At 44.3% G+C, this 17,779-nt stretch overlaps 1 protein-coding gene across 1 annotated transcript; it reads right to left on the bottom strand.

Annotated features, from left to right (window-relative positions):
• Positions 1-1,504: 1,504 nt before the first annotated feature.
• wsb1 (WD repeat and SOCS box containing 1) lies at positions 1,505-17,551 on the bottom strand. The gene is made up of 9 exons (XM_079272109.1): positions 17,160-17,551; positions 13,677-13,845; positions 11,962-12,245; positions 10,995-11,126; positions 9,983-10,083; positions 7,558-7,730; positions 7,198-7,311; positions 4,005-4,112; positions 1,505-3,824 (listed from the first exon to the last, which is right to left on the bottom strand). Exons 1-9 carry the CDS (start codon positions 17,197-17,199, stop codon positions 3,662-3,664), a joined length of 1,284 nt encoding a protein of 427 aa, XP_079128235.1. The 5' UTR covers positions 17,200-17,551; the 3' UTR covers positions 1,505-3,661.
• Positions 17,552-17,779: the final 228 nt, after the last annotated feature.

Genomic DNA, 17,779 nt, shown 5'->3' with positions numbered 1-17,779 from the left:
TCGGCCCAATCCCAATGTCCCCCTGAACCCTGAACCCTGAAGGACTGACTGACGTCACCTGTGAGTGGGTGAGTGTGAGGCTGCGAGGGCTTGAAATGGTGTAAATATGAACGGGACAGCACTTTGCTGCAACATATCACATTACTATGAGAACGTCCACAAATATGATGTATAATTGTGTGTATTTATTTTATACTTTGTATTCTTCAGACTCTTTCCTCACAAGAGGTAACTTCAGATCATCTATTTACTCGTTTTTGTCAAAACAGCTTCAATGACAAAATCTAATATTTGATGAATAAATAAATATCTTCTGATTTCATGTTCCGTCTTTAACCCTTAATGTTTGTGTACACGTAATAAGACGGGCTGAACACGTGAGCCGTCCTCTTTGTTTACGTCTCCATGCGTCCACTGGTTACCCCGTGTTTAACGTCACATTGCAATGATTTGTGGGTAATTCCCTTCGGCTAAATCAGCACCATGCTGACTTACGGAAAGGGTTCATAAAGGGCTGAAGAAGTCTGCGAGAGCCTCAAACACTCGATGTGACAGTGGGACAGACTTAAACCCCCACGGACTTCGCGGGAGCGCGCCTTAGTCCGTGAGGCGGACATTGGGATTGGGCCTTTTAGACTGTTTTAGTTCTCCATTTTGGATCAGATTTGTTTATTAGCCACATGACCAAGGCCTATGTTGTTCTCTGCAGCACACATCTAAATGGATGACAGCGGACAGTCATGGTACAGTATGTGAGCAGAGTCCTGGTGGATGAGAGTGCAGTCACGACTTTATGTGAATGGAAGAAAACGGCGCGTTAGTGAAGCATTTAGTCTCAGTGGACAGAGCTCCGTAGCGCCTCCCTGAGGGAAGGAGCTGGTGAGCAGGATGTGAAGGCTCCGACATGATCTTCTTTCCGGTTGTGAGAGGATGTGGGGTTTAAACTGTGGGGAGTGGTTTCATAGGTTCACTAAACAAGAAGCTGCATGTTTAAGCTGTCTAAGTACAGTCATTGTTGAGCTTTGCCAATGTTAGTTTTCCACTTCAGGTTAATGCTCAGGTGTGTTTCGTTAGTCAGCAGTGGTAATGGTCTCATTACTGGAGATGAAGCCTTCCCACTACGGGTCGATCCATCACAGTCCTCGCTGTGCTCTTCTTTCCAGTCATCATTTTTGCTTTTATTTGATAGACAGACTGTAAATGGAGCGAGAGGGGGAGGGGTGTGACATACTGGCGTATGGAATGCAACCACTCAGCGACAGCGTGTCTGTACTCGCCTAACTGGGTCTGAACTGCTTCTGAGACAGATTCCAGTTCAATGTGATGACAGTGTGGTCGTTTACTCTCGTTTCCAGGCCACTGCTGATCAAATCAAAATATTTCATGTTGTAATGAAATATTGTAGACTTTAAAGCAGTTTTTCAAGGGCTTGAAATCTTGGGACATATTTTCAGAATATAATTTTAAAAAGTGTGTCTTTCGCTCAAATGAATAACCATATACATGTTGTCAAAAAGCTTTTACTGAAACCATTAACACGCAAACAAAAATATACAAGAAAATAAACTTTATACATTCATATATGTGATATATTTGCCGCTTCACACTGCATCTCAGAGGCAGAACTGTTTCTCCAATCACAATGGTAACAGGTATACCAACTGCATGTAATACAAAAGAAGTATGCACTGCAGCCCATTCATGAGACACCTTCCATATCTCAGCACTAAATAATGAGCATTCATCCACCGTCTGAAAAGGAACACATTTGGCATTAGCACTGACAGTAAAGACTGATGTTCTGCACGAGCAGGAAAATACTGACCGCTCCGTCCCTTCTTCAGACCTCATCATTCAAGAACCAGAATGCTCAGTGTGGATTATCAGCTGCATAGACTTCCATCAGAGAGGCCATGAAGGTCTTTACCGCCACATGGCCAAGGCTGGCAGCTGATTGGTTGGTAGCGTCAGACTTTCAGGGTTGCTGGAATTGCTTTTTGTAATTTCTACTACAAATAGTGGCGACAGGGCAGTTATACCTCCAGTTTAAAATCGGACCCGTTAAGAAATGTAAAAACTTTTTAGTTATTGTAGACAACAAAAAGACTGCTACAAAAATACAAATGTTCAACAGAAAAACTGGATACAGATCACAAAGTTGGAACAAAAACAAAACCTTAAAATTTGTTTCTAGACATGACATAGACATTACATATACACATACATATGGCATGGACCCGAGGCTCTGTACTGCTGTGGTAGGCACGCACCAAGACACAAGAGAGACACGTAAACTCCAACACACTGATATCACCACTCAGACATTTGAGAGGGCTGTGGGTGGACTAAAGCTGCATCACGTCAGGGTTGGACCACTGTTGGTTTGCTCTTTACTGAAACAGTCACACAGTGTTAGTCAACACATGTTAGAGGCCATTTGAATCAAAGCCTTCCTCATCAATCCTTTGCAACGGCGTTTTTAGACATTTTGGAACAAGGAACGTTTACATCACTACTATGCAATGATGCACGACCTCAACCAACCAATCAGAGGAGCAATGTTGAACCATTGGCAGGAATCTGTGGCCTTGCCGGGTGCTCATACATGCAGAAGGAACACAATGGTGATCTACTCAGAAAACGTTGCGCCATAGTGCTGCTAGTGTTCAAGAACTCCACAGGGCAGCTTTAAAGCAAAGACAAAACTCTGCACCAAACTCAATTCATTGAGAGGACCGCTGTGATGAGTAGACTGCACTGATGTGAAGCAGTGCTGAACCTTCACATGCAAATCTGAAACGTCAACCAACTACAAACCATTGGCCGTTAGTGGCGCGTTCAGAAACTGCTGATTTCTAAAGGACAACGCTGTACAATAATCCAGACGAGTGCTCCTTGAAACCAATCACATCGCTGGTGTGATGACACTCAATGTTTGAGGCCAATACAGATATTCGAGAACTCCAAATCCAATACTGATGCATCAGTTCCCTTTAATTTGTTTTTATAACTGCAACCAAGAGCTGTAGTAGCAGACATTTTGCAATTGAAAAACTGAACTACTCTCTGGTGGACAAGACTGACAGCATCACTGTACTTGCATTACTGTCATTTAGCGGCTGACATAGCGGATACCAATTCATCTGCAGTGACCGAATATCTGCCTGCTGGAGTTATCAGTCGCCTCACTGGCTTGTGAAGTAGCTAGCGAGCTCGATAGCATTGGTCCGCAATCGTATTGGCCTTCCAAACCCTACATTCTGTCAACATCCCACGTGTCTCTTCCCTTTAGCCCACCCACACACAACAAACCTGACATTAAGCGCAAGCACCGCTGCAGAGCTTCTGACAGGTGGGAGGAGCCGACGAAGGCGTTACTGAACCTGGTGGAGAGCTGAATGGCCCCAACACACATTTACTTAAAAGTACTTACAAAAAATAAATATTTACGAAACACAATATCCTGCTGCGAGTGGATGTGATGGGCGTTTGAGACGAGGCTCTGGGTTTCAGTAGAACCGTTCCTCCATGTCTGATTGCTTTTGTTTGTTCAGCAGAGATCTATGGATCATTTTGTTTTCTAAAAAATAATTCATTGGTTTTCCAGCATGATGCAGCTAGGTCAGCAGGTGCTGTGTGTGTGTGTGTGTGTGTGTGTGTGTTAGATGACTTTGTAGGTCAGGTAGTCACGGAGCGGTGTAGGAATAGCCAGGGCCTCCACCTGCTGGCTGGTCATCACCCGGCGCAACGTCATCCTACAAATGTGCTGCAGACTGGCAACGCTGCGAGGACACGCCCAGAAGTGCACACCACCATCACGAGTCCTACAACAAAAACAACAAAGTCAGGTCAGTGGAAAGTTCCACCCCACAACTAAAAATAGCTAAGACGGCATGCAGCCTGCACACGGCACCAGCGAGCTGAGCTTTAAAGAGCCGGTGTGACTGAGGTCATATGAGCCCAGTGTTCAGGGTGCTGTGTCTGTACATGTGCTGCTGTCTCACCCAGCAGCAAGGACACTTCCTTCAGCGGAGAAGGCACAGCAGAGGCCATTAGCGAGGGAGGCCATGGCCTGAGGAGCCCGTTCCTCGATGCTCCAGAAACGGACCAGTCTGAGCAGAGACACAAGCACACTGCTGTCAGAACCCAAACTCACTCACGCAGGACACTTTAGGAACTTCTTGGAAAAGCGAGAAGAACGTTGCCGTTCTGTGTAGTTCTGGAGAAGTGAGCACAGTGGGATTAATCAACAACCACAGAGATCCTGATGATGTCGTCCTGTGATCACAGCACGTATGGAGATTAAACAGGACGTCATTTGTAAAAGGACACCGTTGTATATTACAGGGCTCGAAACACCTTTGTGTACATGCTGCTTTAAGACTTACATGCATCAAATGCTTTTACCTGCACAAAAAAAGAAGATTTTAACTGCACCATTTGGTCTCTGCACTTCCACCACCTCCAGATCTGAACATGAGCAATCCAACGTCGGTTCATCTTGTGCTCACTGTGTGAAAGTTCCTAACCACGGACAACAGACAGTCTTTGCCACACAGATCTGATGTCATCTTTTAGACCAGGGGTGCCCACACTTTTTCGGCTTGCGAGCTACTTTTAAAATGACGAAGTCAAAATGATCTACCTACATTAAAAATGCTGAATATCTATTTATATATATATATATATATATATATATATATATATATATATATATATATATATATATATATAGGCAAGGCAAGTTTATTTGTATAGCACATTTCAACAAGGTAATTCAAAGTGCTTCACATAAAACCATTAAAAGCATCAAAACATAAGGTGAAAAAGGAGATTTAAAAACAATTAAGAACATTCATTGCATTAAACATTTTTTTTTTAAACAGTGTAAGAAATAAAATACAGTAGTAAAATGCAGAAATGCAGGAAATTGATTAATATATGAATTGAATGTGGTTCAATTAAAGGCAGCAGCAAACAGAAAAGTCTTCAATCTTGATTGAAATGAGCTGAGGGTCTCAGCAGACCTGCAGCTTTCTGGGACTTTGTTCCAGATATGTGGAGCAGAAAAACTGAACGCTGCTTCTCCATGTTTAGTTCTGACTCTGGGAACAGAAAGTAGACCGGTCCCAGATGACCTGAGGGGTCGGGATGGTTCATAAGGTAGCAGCAGATCAGAGATGTATTTTGGCCCGAAACCATTCAGTGCTTTGTAAACCAACAGCAGGATTTTAAAGTCAATTCTTTGTATGACATACTGAGTATACTTTATATTTACAATATATGTTGGCATACCTTGCATAACTGCATGAACCCTTATGGCACAATACAATTCTGTACATTTTTGGTCATGACCTTACTCTGATGACTTGCACTGAATGGGGTTGGCCAGAGTTGCATAGTCCGGACAGTAGTTGCTGGTGTCCGCCTCAAGCAGACTTCAAATGATCATCAGTCATGGTGGAACGGTGTTTGGTCTTAATGTTCTTCATGTGGGAAAAGGCTGACTCACATAAATGAGTAGAGCTGAATAATGCAGTCAAGAAGGTATCACATTTCCTCATGTTTGGGTAATTTTCCTCTCTGAGGAAACTGTCCATGAGCCCTGGACTTCAGCTGAATGTCAGCTTGCAGTGTCAGAATCTCATCCTCCACTCCAGACGAGTTCAGGTGAAACAGCGTTGACATTTTTGATGCGAGTGAATCAACCTCAATATCTTCCCCAAATGTGCAGCACATAAGTGTAGCAACTGGCTCGAGTAAAGCAAAGTCTGGAAAGCGTTTGTCAAACTCTGACAGACACTTATCAACCTGCTCTGTGTGCACTGTCGAGTTACGCACACGCCTTCCGCTGAGTCTCCAGTTCTGACGCCAGGTTTTGGAAGTTTCCCAAATCATGGCGCTGCAGCTTTAGATTCTTTAGTAGAAATAAATTGGAAGGCTAACTAATTAGCTCGCCGGAGTTTTGCGGTTGACCGCGCATACGTGGTGACCCGTGTGTTAGAAAATCAAGTGGCAAATGCCATGAGGAAATCAAATTTTTTTTGAATGGCATGCAATCTACCCGCACTACCTCCGCGATCGACCGGTCGATCGCGATCGACGTATTGGGCACCCCTGTTTTAGACTGTCTCATGATCCACGATGAGTCACTGAAGTGTTACCAATCCAAGAGAAAAAGTGAAGACATTTCATGAATCTTTCTATCGATGGGGCAAAGAGTCACCAACACTTCTCTGTTGTGGCCGTGGTTTCCCTGAAACGGGCATTTTGCAGAGCTTCCTGCCTCTCTTCTCAACATATTTTCTGCTAACAGTCTCACGTGGCCAGCCATGGGTCAGAGTGATTATTAGCTACTTTGTGACAGTCATGGGACCCAGCCAAACAGAGCAGCATACAGCAAGTCTCATTAAGACTCATGACTCCCAGCGGGAGCAAACAGTGAGTCTTTTCTGTTTACGCGTCAGCTGAACATGAGTTTGTCGAGGCTCATACTGGAATCAATTCACCTTCACAAGTTGAACACTTGCAGCCCTTTGTAATCGACTGAAGCATTCATCCTGATAGATCAGGCACCAGGAAACAACATCCCAGAAGAGACTACTTGACATTCAGCCACTTTCCCAGCTGAGATGTTTCAATTTCTCGTCAAACGCACGAGTCTGAAACATCAAAGTAAACCAATTCATAAATATGTCAAGTGATCTTAGACCTAGGAAGTTAAAGAGGTCATCATTTATCTCTAACATCTATTTTATGTTGCTGTGACAAACAATATACATATTTTTTCAATTTTTACAGTTTGGAGCTTGAACGCACCACAATCTAGAATCTGTGTTACTGTTAGGACCGTCAGGACCGTGCGGTCAGCACATCGTCAGCATTGACCGACGTCAGCGCTCCTCTTGCCGAATCCAACAGATGTGTTGTTCACAATGAAGCAGTGACAGGGACCGTCCACTAGGAAGCATTAATGGCGATCTCTCCATCGTATGTTCTTAATGATATCGGCCCCTAATAAAGAAAACATGTATTTTGCACTTGCCCAAACACAGAGTTTACCAAGTGTTTAAAATCAAGCCCTGTACTTTCCTTTAAGAGCAATGAAAAACCAAGCACAGCACTGAACTGCTAGCTTGAGTTGAGAAATGACATAACCAGTGAAGGAACAGTAGTTTGCTGTCGTTAGTGTCGTACCTGTCATCCGTAATGCTGGCGATGTGGCGGCCATCAGGGCAGAAGCTCACAGAGCGAACCCAGCGGTCATTTGCCCCTCCAGCAAAGATGGGTGATGGAGGAGGGAAGAGGTGGCTGTAGAAAGATGAACGCATGAGCTTCAGAAGCAGAGCATCACAGCACAGTTCCTCAGGTTCACATGGTGAGGCCGTTAGATAGACCTTGAACTGAGGAAATGCTGTTCGGGCACTTGTGACCACTGTTAAGTGAACTTAACATTATTTTCCTGAAATACAATAAGTTTACCGTAATTAATGGCAACTACAAATATTTGGGTGGACAGAGTCCAAAGTCTTATGAATAATCCTCCTATGTTCTTACCCCAGCTCCAGCAGGACGGTGGCCTTGTGGTGGTCCCACACGATGACCCGGGTGTCATAAGAGGCGGTGGCCAACAGCGCCCCATCTGGTGAGAACTCACAAGACACCACATCATTGTGGTGTCCCTCCAGCTTCCGGCTCAAGGTTAACTTATCCATGTTCCATAGGAACACCTGCAATGTGAGGAGGACGGTTATAGCCCATGGAATGGCTTGCACAGAGAATAGATGTGCTGTGATACACTTATTACTATATGCACAGAAAGCATTTACAAATTTAATTAAACAGGAATTAAAACAGAATTAAATAGTTGAACTCAGTGTCATTGTTATGATCTGTAACCTTTAACCAGACCGATCAAACAGACACATGCTACACCAGCAGCAAGGCTGAGTCACAATGCAACACTACATCAGCATCGTAATGGAATCGGACTAAACTACAACATCAAATGTATACATCTTTTTATACATTCTTTAATATTAGAAATAAATACTTCTACACAAAAAAAGACACAATAGAACAAGTAATAACTTAAGGTAACATAAAGTTACTCCACTGGTTTCCCCTTTCAGAGTTTTAGTTCTCTGTGTTTACAATCGCACCTCCGGCAGAAGCCTACGAAGAGACAGATACTGCAAGAGAAAAGAATATTTTATGGCCAAAGGGTTGATACCTCTGGCAAAATACACATATGCTCTTGCGCGCACACACACACACATATATGTAGAAAAGTAATCATCTATGGAAGATTTTTGCCTAACCCTAACAATCAGCCACGGTCCGAATTTTAAGTATTATTGTCTTTTCTTCAGTTTTACAACTTGTCACTCTTTGTTAAAAATGCTCTAAAGTGATGCAAACGCTGCTTGTAAATAAATGCAGTTCATGAGTTACGAAATAAACAAACAGTGACATGCTTGAGCTGTTTCCTCCTCTCTGTACGGACTACTTTCCATGTTACAGATTTAACATTTGAGTGAAAAATACAAGCATCTGATGTGTGCTGATGGAGAAATGTGACGAAACACTGTATCAGTTATTGCTGTTCTACTGTTGCTGCCGACAGCAGAAACACATAAGTGCTTTTTAGAAAAGCAGAAAAATCCACAGAACTGCAGATGGAAACATGGCACATAATTGTCCAATGCGTCAACTGTTTTAAGGCAACAGCTGACATTTTTAGATTACAAGAGCTCTGCATGCACAGCAAATAATAAACCTAAACTAATCCACAAAAGGGGAGGGGTTAAACTGTTGTGGCTGGGGTAGTGAGTTTGGGGGAGGGGTAGATGGAGTATTTAATAACCACTTTAAAAAAAAAAGGTGCAATGTGTAACATCTGGCCACATGTTCCAAAGAAATTCAGGTATACGGGTCCAGACAATCGCAATTGAATGAAATAAACTACTAACTAACTGCTGGTCAATACAACACTGTTAGAATCTTCCCGTGTTTAGCGGTCATGCTGCACCACTAACCGGGCCGTACGGAAACCTTTCTTTGAGATGGTTTCAGATCAGCAAACTCTGTTGCTGCCATTACACAGGTAGCGATCTTACACATTGCACCTTTCATGACAGTTTGAATCTGAAATAAATAAATAAATAAATAAATAGATAGAGGAACTGCAACAGCAGAGGTAGACAGACACGAAGCAGCACCTACGTACAGACTGGTGCCAGGCTGCCCCTGGCCAGGCCTTTGGGCATTGTGCACTTTGCGTCCCCGATTTACACCGGCTGCTCAAAATGTCAGCGCGGCGCTCCCTTCAAAACCAATCACACACTGAGCTCTGCCACCACCTGTGACAGGGAGAGCAAGACACACACTGTAGGGACACACACAGCCTAACAGAGCTACCACCATGTCTACATCACAACCATCTTCAGCTGCATCTACAGCTGCTACATAAGGTGAACAAATGGTGGCCAGTCAATGGAATCCACAAACATGTCTGCCATAAGGGCTGCAGATGGTCAGTTCAACATGCAACAGAAGGACATGTTTTTCTTATCCGACTTTGATAATATGCAAGGTTTACATCAGGTCAGAATTGGCTTTAAAAGTGCATCAGAGAGCTACTTGAAATGAGATTGCCCAGCTGTAATGTAGTTTTAGTTGGATTTCCCCTTCATCATACATACCCAAATGAAATGAAACTAGTTTACAACAATAGTGAAAACTGTGGTCTGCTCTGCATGCAAACTTCAGAACAGCAGCAGCCTGTTTCTTTCCCCACTGCAAACAGACTCTAGATGCAGGTGGAACAACGTATCATGACATCGAGCAGTTTATCTAAGGTGGGAGTGGAAGGGCAGATGGGAAGTCTTTCCATTTGTTGATGATTGAGCATAACTGTCACAAGCAATTGAGCAAAGATGATCTAACAATCCCATCACAGTAAGTAGACTTGTGTACGTACTGCTTTGCCAGCACCGACTGAGCACAGGGTGGAGGAGTCGGGGGAGAAGGCGCTGCAGTAAACCCAGTTCGGATGCCCCCGCAGGACCGTCACCATGTTACCTACAAGACAACACAACTTCATCTCAGCATGTCCTTTATCTTCAACACATCACACATGAGTCATGTTAACATGTTCTTAAGACAGTAGAGGTGGGAAACACAGGGAGAGAGAAGGGAGGCAGGGTACGCCACAAAGGTCCCAGGCCGCAATCCAACCAGTGGCCATGTGGTATGTACTTCACTCATTTAGTTATTATAAAACTCTTTGAGCCCCATACCCTTCTTGTGATCTGTACTACAAAGGATAAGGCCCGGCTAATTGTGTGTATTTTTCTTTTTGCCAACTTTTTCCACAAAAAGACCCAAACCACCACCTACAGCTTCATGTTTTAAGAGGCCACAGAATCATTTTTAGAAAACGTTACTAAACAGGAGGAAATGGAGCATTTGTTAGACGTTTTTTCCAGTAGTGGATTAATACCCATTTCCCATAACTTAGTAAGATGTAACGACTTGTTGGTTTTGGTCTGTTGATGGGATTTGTGGACAATAAGAAAAAGACAGCATATCACCAGACTTTGAGTTGAGTTACAACATCCATTAACAGTAAACCAAGTCAGCCAGCTGTGAACTGACCCATGAACAGTTTGATTTCAGGACCCACCCCTAATGTTATGGATAGGGCCATCATCCGATGACATGATCTGTGAAGGCTTGCATGTTGTGGTTCATGCATATCAAGGACTCTCATAATGTCTGTGGGCCACTGTATAATCTGATATACTAAGATAAAGACTACCATTACACTTGGATTGAGCTATTCTTCACATGTACAGGCCAAGGCTGTTGCCCTACTTTGCCTGCTCTGAGTCGAGGAAACAAAAGGTCACCGGGTTCCGATTGGCCTCTGAATTGAAAGAAAGAAAAGAAAATGGAAAAGACAGTACAATGAAAACAGCTCATTCACATACCATCATCTTTGAGGTCCCACACACGGAGGGTCTTATCTCTGGATGCAGAGACCAGCATCAGACTGCCATCAGGAGCAAAGGTCAAGTCTCGCACTAGGTCAGTGTGGTCCATGAGATTCAGCAACAGTTTTCCTGCAGCAAGCCATCAAATCATACAGACAATCAATAAATAATCCACAGTGAAGTGCAACTAGTCAGTCAAGTTTGAGCTTGTAACTTAACAATGAAAAAGTCTCTAGTCCGATGTTTACAGACACAGCAACAACTCTAGTTCCACCGCAGACAGGGCTGTCAAAGATGACCAGAAATTACCTTTGAATGGCCCTAAAAAAAACAACGGTTCAAACCATTTGAAGATCTACTTTTCAGCGTGTCGCAACTGACCCAGCACGGCTGAACTTTGTGTTTGACGCCATGTTTCGTATTTATTCTTGTTGCTCTCTTTGAACGCTCCCCAATGGACGAGGACCGGCTACAAACTACAAAAACCTAAAAAAAAAAGAAAAAAAAAAAAGGTGCCAGCTGGCTGGAGGGAGATCACCGGACCGTTTCCTACTTGCTGTTGACTATATTGTCGTCATTTCCAGTAAATCTCAAAGTATAAAATAGTTTCTATTTTCTGTTGAAACGGTACAACCGTAAGCTCAAATCTGAAATAGAAACAGTCTGTGTAGACATGCTGTAACTAACCAATGGGAAGATGGAGTCGGTTTACTATTTAAAACCCTGTGTGCTAATGATGGCACTGATGCTAGAAGCTGTTCATCTTTTAATAGTTTCCTTTTTAAACTTCAGACCCAGACGGTGTTCAAACAAGACTGCCCCAGCTTTTAGTCGCATGGACTTCAGACAGTGGTGATTAGACTTAGTGCCTCAAATTCCTCTGCTTTTGGTGTTTTTTGCTGTGAGCCGAAAAATGATTTACCTTTTATATAATTAATGAGAAAAAAAAAAAAAGTGTCCTAACCAGTGTAAACATCCCAGATCTTGATGCGACCATTGTTGAGGCCCGTTGCCAGCAGCAGCTGGTCCTGGCCGAACTGGAAGCGGTGCCACTCGATGTTAACACAGCGGCTCTGCTTCTCTGGCACCGAGGAGCCGAAGGCCAGGCCCCAGACGATGTCACCGCAGTCGATGGTGTGTTCGCGGGGCTCGTCGGCTTGCGGCATCACCTGGCCTTCGCTTCTGGTGTGACGGGACAAACGGCGAGGGCTCAAGGCATTGGTGGCCTCTCCACCATGGCCTATTGAACTACAGCAGCAGAGAAGATACAAGGAGAGGTCAACCAGAGGCAGCCCGGGTCAGCAGCTGAGACACAGTAAGATGAAGCTGTTCATCTCCATGACATGTTGGGGGCGTGTTAGTCCTAAACCACCTCACTGTGGCCGTTTCAGTTTGTACTGTTCCACCTGAAAACTTCCAACTGGCCCACTTACCAAATACGCCCATGTTTGGTTGATTAGACCGGCTTCTGTTGAAGAATATCATTGATAATGAAGCTCAGCTAACTGTGATCAACACATTGCATTTCCTATCATTTGTCACAATAATGGAAACCCTACTGCTTTGCAAAGAGAAAGCAGGACTGAGGTGTGGGTTAGTGTGTCAGCTGTGAGGCAGAGCAGAGGAATAACAACCCTCCCAACCAGACACGTCGGACTCCTTTCCTGCCTGTCCTCTCCGTCGTGTTAGGCTGTTGAATAATACTTTTGAAAAGGCAGCCGATAAGCCACAGCCTGCTGTTGGGACAAGCACTTGTTCTACAAACAATTTCAAAGTGTGGCTCAGAGTCACAATGCTAACGAGTAGAAGAGCCTGTTCAGCAGAAAAGGAGCTGATAATAGAAGCCACATGCCCTTGGTAGTGAGGAGCAGCTCTGTGTGTACATTCGGCTTCATGTGTGGAGGGAACCTGAGGGCTAGTACACCGATAGCTTGTTCCATTAGCACATAGAGTCACACCAACACAATCTATGTACATCTATGAGACTCAATGAGCACATATGGGACTTGATTTCATAGAGTGTAAGCAAAGATATGACTATTATCTGCCTTCAGTGGCTTCTTTTATTTTATTAAATATCGATGGAACAGCACAGTGAACACAAACAATTCTCCAGCTCATTATGTGTTCTGCGTCTCCACAATGTTCCACCTGTAATGTAAGATGTGCACACCTGAAAGTATGCTTTATCAATGTGTAGCTGAGTTATGTGTAAAAACCAGTATGCCCACTGCCTGCATAGAGCAACAAGTGGCATAAAACTAATGACACCAAGATCAGCTTCCAGTTCATCTCAGGTGAATTTGCTGCTTTATAAAGTTCCAGTGATCTACCCGACTGCAGGATAAGAGCAGTCTGAGCGGGATGACCGGGAGATGACTTCTGTCTTTTGCAGCGTGTTGTAAATGACCTGGAGGTGTGTTTTAGCTGCAGTCTTACTCTTTGCAGTCAAGCTGCTGAACCACACTCTCACTGCTACATCAGTCCACAAAACAAACTCATCATCAGCTGACCTGTTAACTTTAATTCCCTTGTTGACATTAAGAGAGATCGTAGTTTGGCTTCGTCGTTTCCTAAACAGCTGGACACGAGGTCCATTTACCATAAAATCAGTACTCAGTTTTGTTAATCATGGTTGCTATATTAAAGTACTGGTAGGGGATTTCAAATGATACTTACAAGTTCTTCAGACATTTTGTCCAGGGAATGAGCCTGACAATACGATGCCCCTGAGACCAAGCGAAGTAGGAACCATTGGGTGCAAACGCTACCGTCCACGCCTCTCGCCCAGACTTCTGGTCGAAGGGAGCAACAGGCACCAGGAGTTCACCGATGAACTTTGCCTTCCCTGAAAAAACAACAGCAACACTGTCACTTAAGCCACACCAACCGATATGATCACTTATTGACAGTCACCGCCCATCTGCCTGTTCAGCCCAATCATCCCAAAGTAACCTCTTCACTCACAAACACGAAAGGGCTCGTCACTGATGCAGCTTACTGGGCTAACCAAACCAGTGGGTCAAAAACAGCAGGAGGGCAACTTCAAGAGATAAATAAGTTCACTTCGCTGTGATTGAACAAATTAAAGCAAGACCTGAAATGCATGTAGGTTTTATGAACAAACCGCATATATCGCCTTGACCTTTACTTGCCTCCATGTATGGAGTGGTCTCACCGACGTCACGATCTCCTTAGTTACGAGGTCGGTCGGCCATGTTGGAGTACATACAGAACCTACATGGCGGCGAGTAAACAAGGAAGTGCGGCGAAAATACCATACTTTGAGTCACTGGATAGTGCATCAAAGGTTCGCCACCTGGCCAAATTGAAGGTTATTGGTAACTTGGATCCCTATACGATGAGTGCAGATGGTTTCAGTGCCGATCCTACTTATCTTCCATCGGTAAACTACGCCAACATCTACACGTATCTCGTGAACACCCCCAGTCCTTACACAAAAGACGAGTTGGAGTGCTACAAAGGGCTCGACGCTTATAATCAGTTTGTCAGTGGATGGGTCCGAGACGTCAAAGCAACGGTCGTCGACAATTCTCATCTCGTCATTGGAAGAGTAAATATATACAGATCTGGTCCGATATTTAGCAATATTCAATATTTACTCAGTGCAAACAGACACGTGTGTTTGTTTACATTGTACATGCATGTCATTGTGTGCGTGTGTGTAGGAATTAACTTTCAACTAACCCCTAACTTCATCCCCCCCCCCCACACACACACACACACGCATATATATGATCTGACGTTAAACTCATATCAAGCAATGCTGAGGCTGCATCTCTGTGTTTCGCCTGTTGTACACCTCGACACGTCTCTGGCACCGACTGCTGTCACGGGCCGATGAAGCTTCGGTAACCTTCTCATGTCCAAGTTTAATTTATATTTCCTTTATTAAATACTGTTCACAAACGAATTTGTAAATAAAATCACTGACCACCTATAAAGTGATCCGCACATACTCTAGTGCAGGGATTCCCAAAGTGGGGTGCGCGCACCCCTGGGGGTGCGCGAGAGAAAAAATGTAATGGCGGTGCAGTCCTGTCTCCTAAAAATTACGTTCCCCCAAAACTAAAATGCATTCTCAATTACGTTTGACCACAAACGTATTTTCTCCCTGATTACGTTTGTGTTTGACATATTACAAATACGTTTCTCATCAACATATCTTTGCTGTACTCTAGTCTTTATGTTTCTGTGATCTGCCTCGCCACCCACGAGTTATTGACCCGCGGCCTGTTCCGAGGGCTGACAGACCTGCCGATCGGGTGCCTCGCGGCGGGGGCGGCTGGAGACCTCGCGTCCCGGCGCCAACGGGTGAGCGCCGCCACTCGGAACCATGAAACCAAGTCCCGGATTTCACCCGGGGACATTCTGGAGGTATTGTGACCGGGTGATGTGCCTCGTTGCTGGGGAGGTGCGTTTGTGTATGAGCGCATTTCTGCCGGAGACAGGCGGCGTGTTGTGGTAGTATTCTGACTGCGTAATAGGGAGAAGGCGAGGCGGTGGTGGAGAGGGAAAAAAATGTTCAAGAGATGGTGGAATGTATGATTGGAGAGAGAGAAGCAAACAAGTTGGACGTGATCCCGCATCCAACAACACTGTGTCGCGTGCATCAATGCTTTGTCCGAAGACATCCTGGCTACATTAATCGGTCGCGTGAAGAAGAGTGAGTTATACTCTCTGCAAGTAGACGAGTCTATATGGCCAATCTTCTGGTGTACGTCCTTTACCTTTTCAAAGGCACGGTGCAGGAATAGTTTGTGTTTTTTATCTTGTAAACAAACGCCATGCGCGAGCAAACTGTTCTCTCAGTCCGATTTTTATGCGGCTCTGTTGCTTTTTTTTTTTTTTAAAGGTGTGTGTGTGGGGGGGGGGGGATTGGGGGTGCGTGAACCCGGTCTGGATGTAGAAGGGGGTGCGTGGCCTAAAAAGTTTGGGAACCGCTGATCTAGTGTACGCCAAATTCCATTCCTTTACATCTCGAGAGATGCGTGACAGCCATGTCTCGCGACGTCGCTTGGATAGCTCCTTCGTGTCATTTCCTTGATGTGTAATGACCGCTGGCAAACGAAAGAATGATTTCTTGTTTCTATCAGCTCTGCTGCCACAACCAAAGACAGCACAAAAGTTCACCACCGATAGGTTATGCGACTCAGCCGTGCATGCCAGTGGCTTTGTGTGTACTCCAACATGGCCGACAGCTAAACTGTGACGTCACACGAGACCACTCTATTAGTAGAGGACAGTCAGATCTCAAATGTAACAGTTGAATAACATTTCCCCTGTGAAGTGTATAGATCGCAGATAGCAACACAACTAACAGATTGAAAGAGACACTTTCATAACAACAGTTTTGAACACAAGCAGCAGACAGAGATTAGTTTTAACCTCCAACACAGGAAACTATCCTGTAGATATCAGAGATACTTAACTATTCATGACCACATGTAAATAAAGTAGAAGCAATTCTTTAAAAAGAAAATGCAGTCATGCGTTAGGAGACAGAGTTATAGATTCTGACAATAAGGAAAAACGGAACAATAAGCTCAAATGTTGAACTGAAACCCTTGAAACATGCAGTTTCTTTTGAAGGGTGAAGATTACAGAGACACAAGCTATATAATTCATATACATCCAAATCGTACACTATAGCGTTGAGCGTGCACGTCTCCGTCTGTGTGTGAAGCAAGATTATGAATCACTCCCAAGCGCGTGGGGGAGGGGAGGGTCTGAGCCAAGGCTCAACGAGCGACCCAGCGGGAAAAACACGTTGTCAACAGTTAACCTAACGAAACATTATTGAAGGGCAAAAATACAACAGGCTGCTGTAACGTTGTATTGTTTACCAAACAAACAATACACTACTTGTTAACTAAGACGGTGCACAAGGCTCGAAGATAAAGACATGAAGTGAGCCAGCGACACTGTGACGCTGTATCGCCGAGCACCGAGACTCGGTGTAGCTACGTTACGTAACACCACACGTTACAAACTGCCACCCACAATGATGCATTGTAGTGAAAGACCATTTAAGCTAGCTGGTACGTTATACTAACAATTTGTAGTTTGATGAGATATTATTTTTTAGGTTACAACTGACTGCTGATAAACCATAAATCTAACGTTGGGATTTTTACTTACCTATATCATTTTCGTTTATAGTGTCTGGGAAGCTTGCCATCTAAATAAGAGCACAGACCTAAGAGAACGCTAAGCACGGACTGTAAAGAGAAGATATCGAGAGGAAATCAGCAACTCCGCGGCGGCTGTTGCCTTCCAAATCCCTCCGCCGAGCGGAACGGTCCGGGTGCAAAAACACAGTCGTCGTTTGCCCGGTGTGAACGTCCTGTTTTTCTTTAGTTCCTCGATAATAGGCTTTATTTTGGTGTTGAATCTGTAATAATGCTCTTCCGATTGACTTAAACAGCCTGATTAACACGTTATTACAGGCTTTGCTTCGATAGACTTCAGTACGATCCCTGGTAGTACAATGGCTTCTGACTAATAGGACCAAGCTGTTTTTATCTAGACGAGTGACCACTAACACCGGGGGAGGAGTTCACTATACGTCAGCAAAGGATTGGGCCATCACATCTCTCTCTCGCTCTCTCTCTCTTTTTATTAGATCATAGGTGCATGCCGCCACCTACTGCACAGGAGTGTGTAACGTCACATCAGTTCACTCTCCTTATTTCCCAGCAGCCCTGTGTTGTTTAAAACGGTAATAAGTGCCATATTGATGACTTGCCTGTCCAGCCTCT

Source organism: Melanostigma gelatinosum (assembly GCF_949748355.1).
Source record: "Melanostigma gelatinosum genome assembly, chromosome: 7".
Taxonomy (NCBI): domain Eukaryota; kingdom Metazoa; phylum Chordata; class Actinopteri; order Perciformes; family Zoarcidae; genus Melanostigma; species Melanostigma gelatinosum.
Note: the sequence above shows the minus strand (reverse complement) of the source record. Positions and strands in the feature narration are given on the sequence as shown.

Coding starts and splice junctions, on each gene's coding strand:
- wsb1 (XM_079272109.1), bottom strand. CDS start 17,199: ATGGCAAGCTTCCCAGACACTATAAACGAAAATGATATAG. Junction 13,846..17,159: donor TATAAACGAAAATGATATAG/GTAAGTAAAAAT, acceptor TTGTTTTTTCAG/GGAAGGCAAAGTTCATCGGT. Junction 7,731..9,982: donor CAGTCGGTGCTGGCAAAGCA/GTACGTACACAA, acceptor CTCACATTGCAG/GTGTTCCTATGGAACATGGA.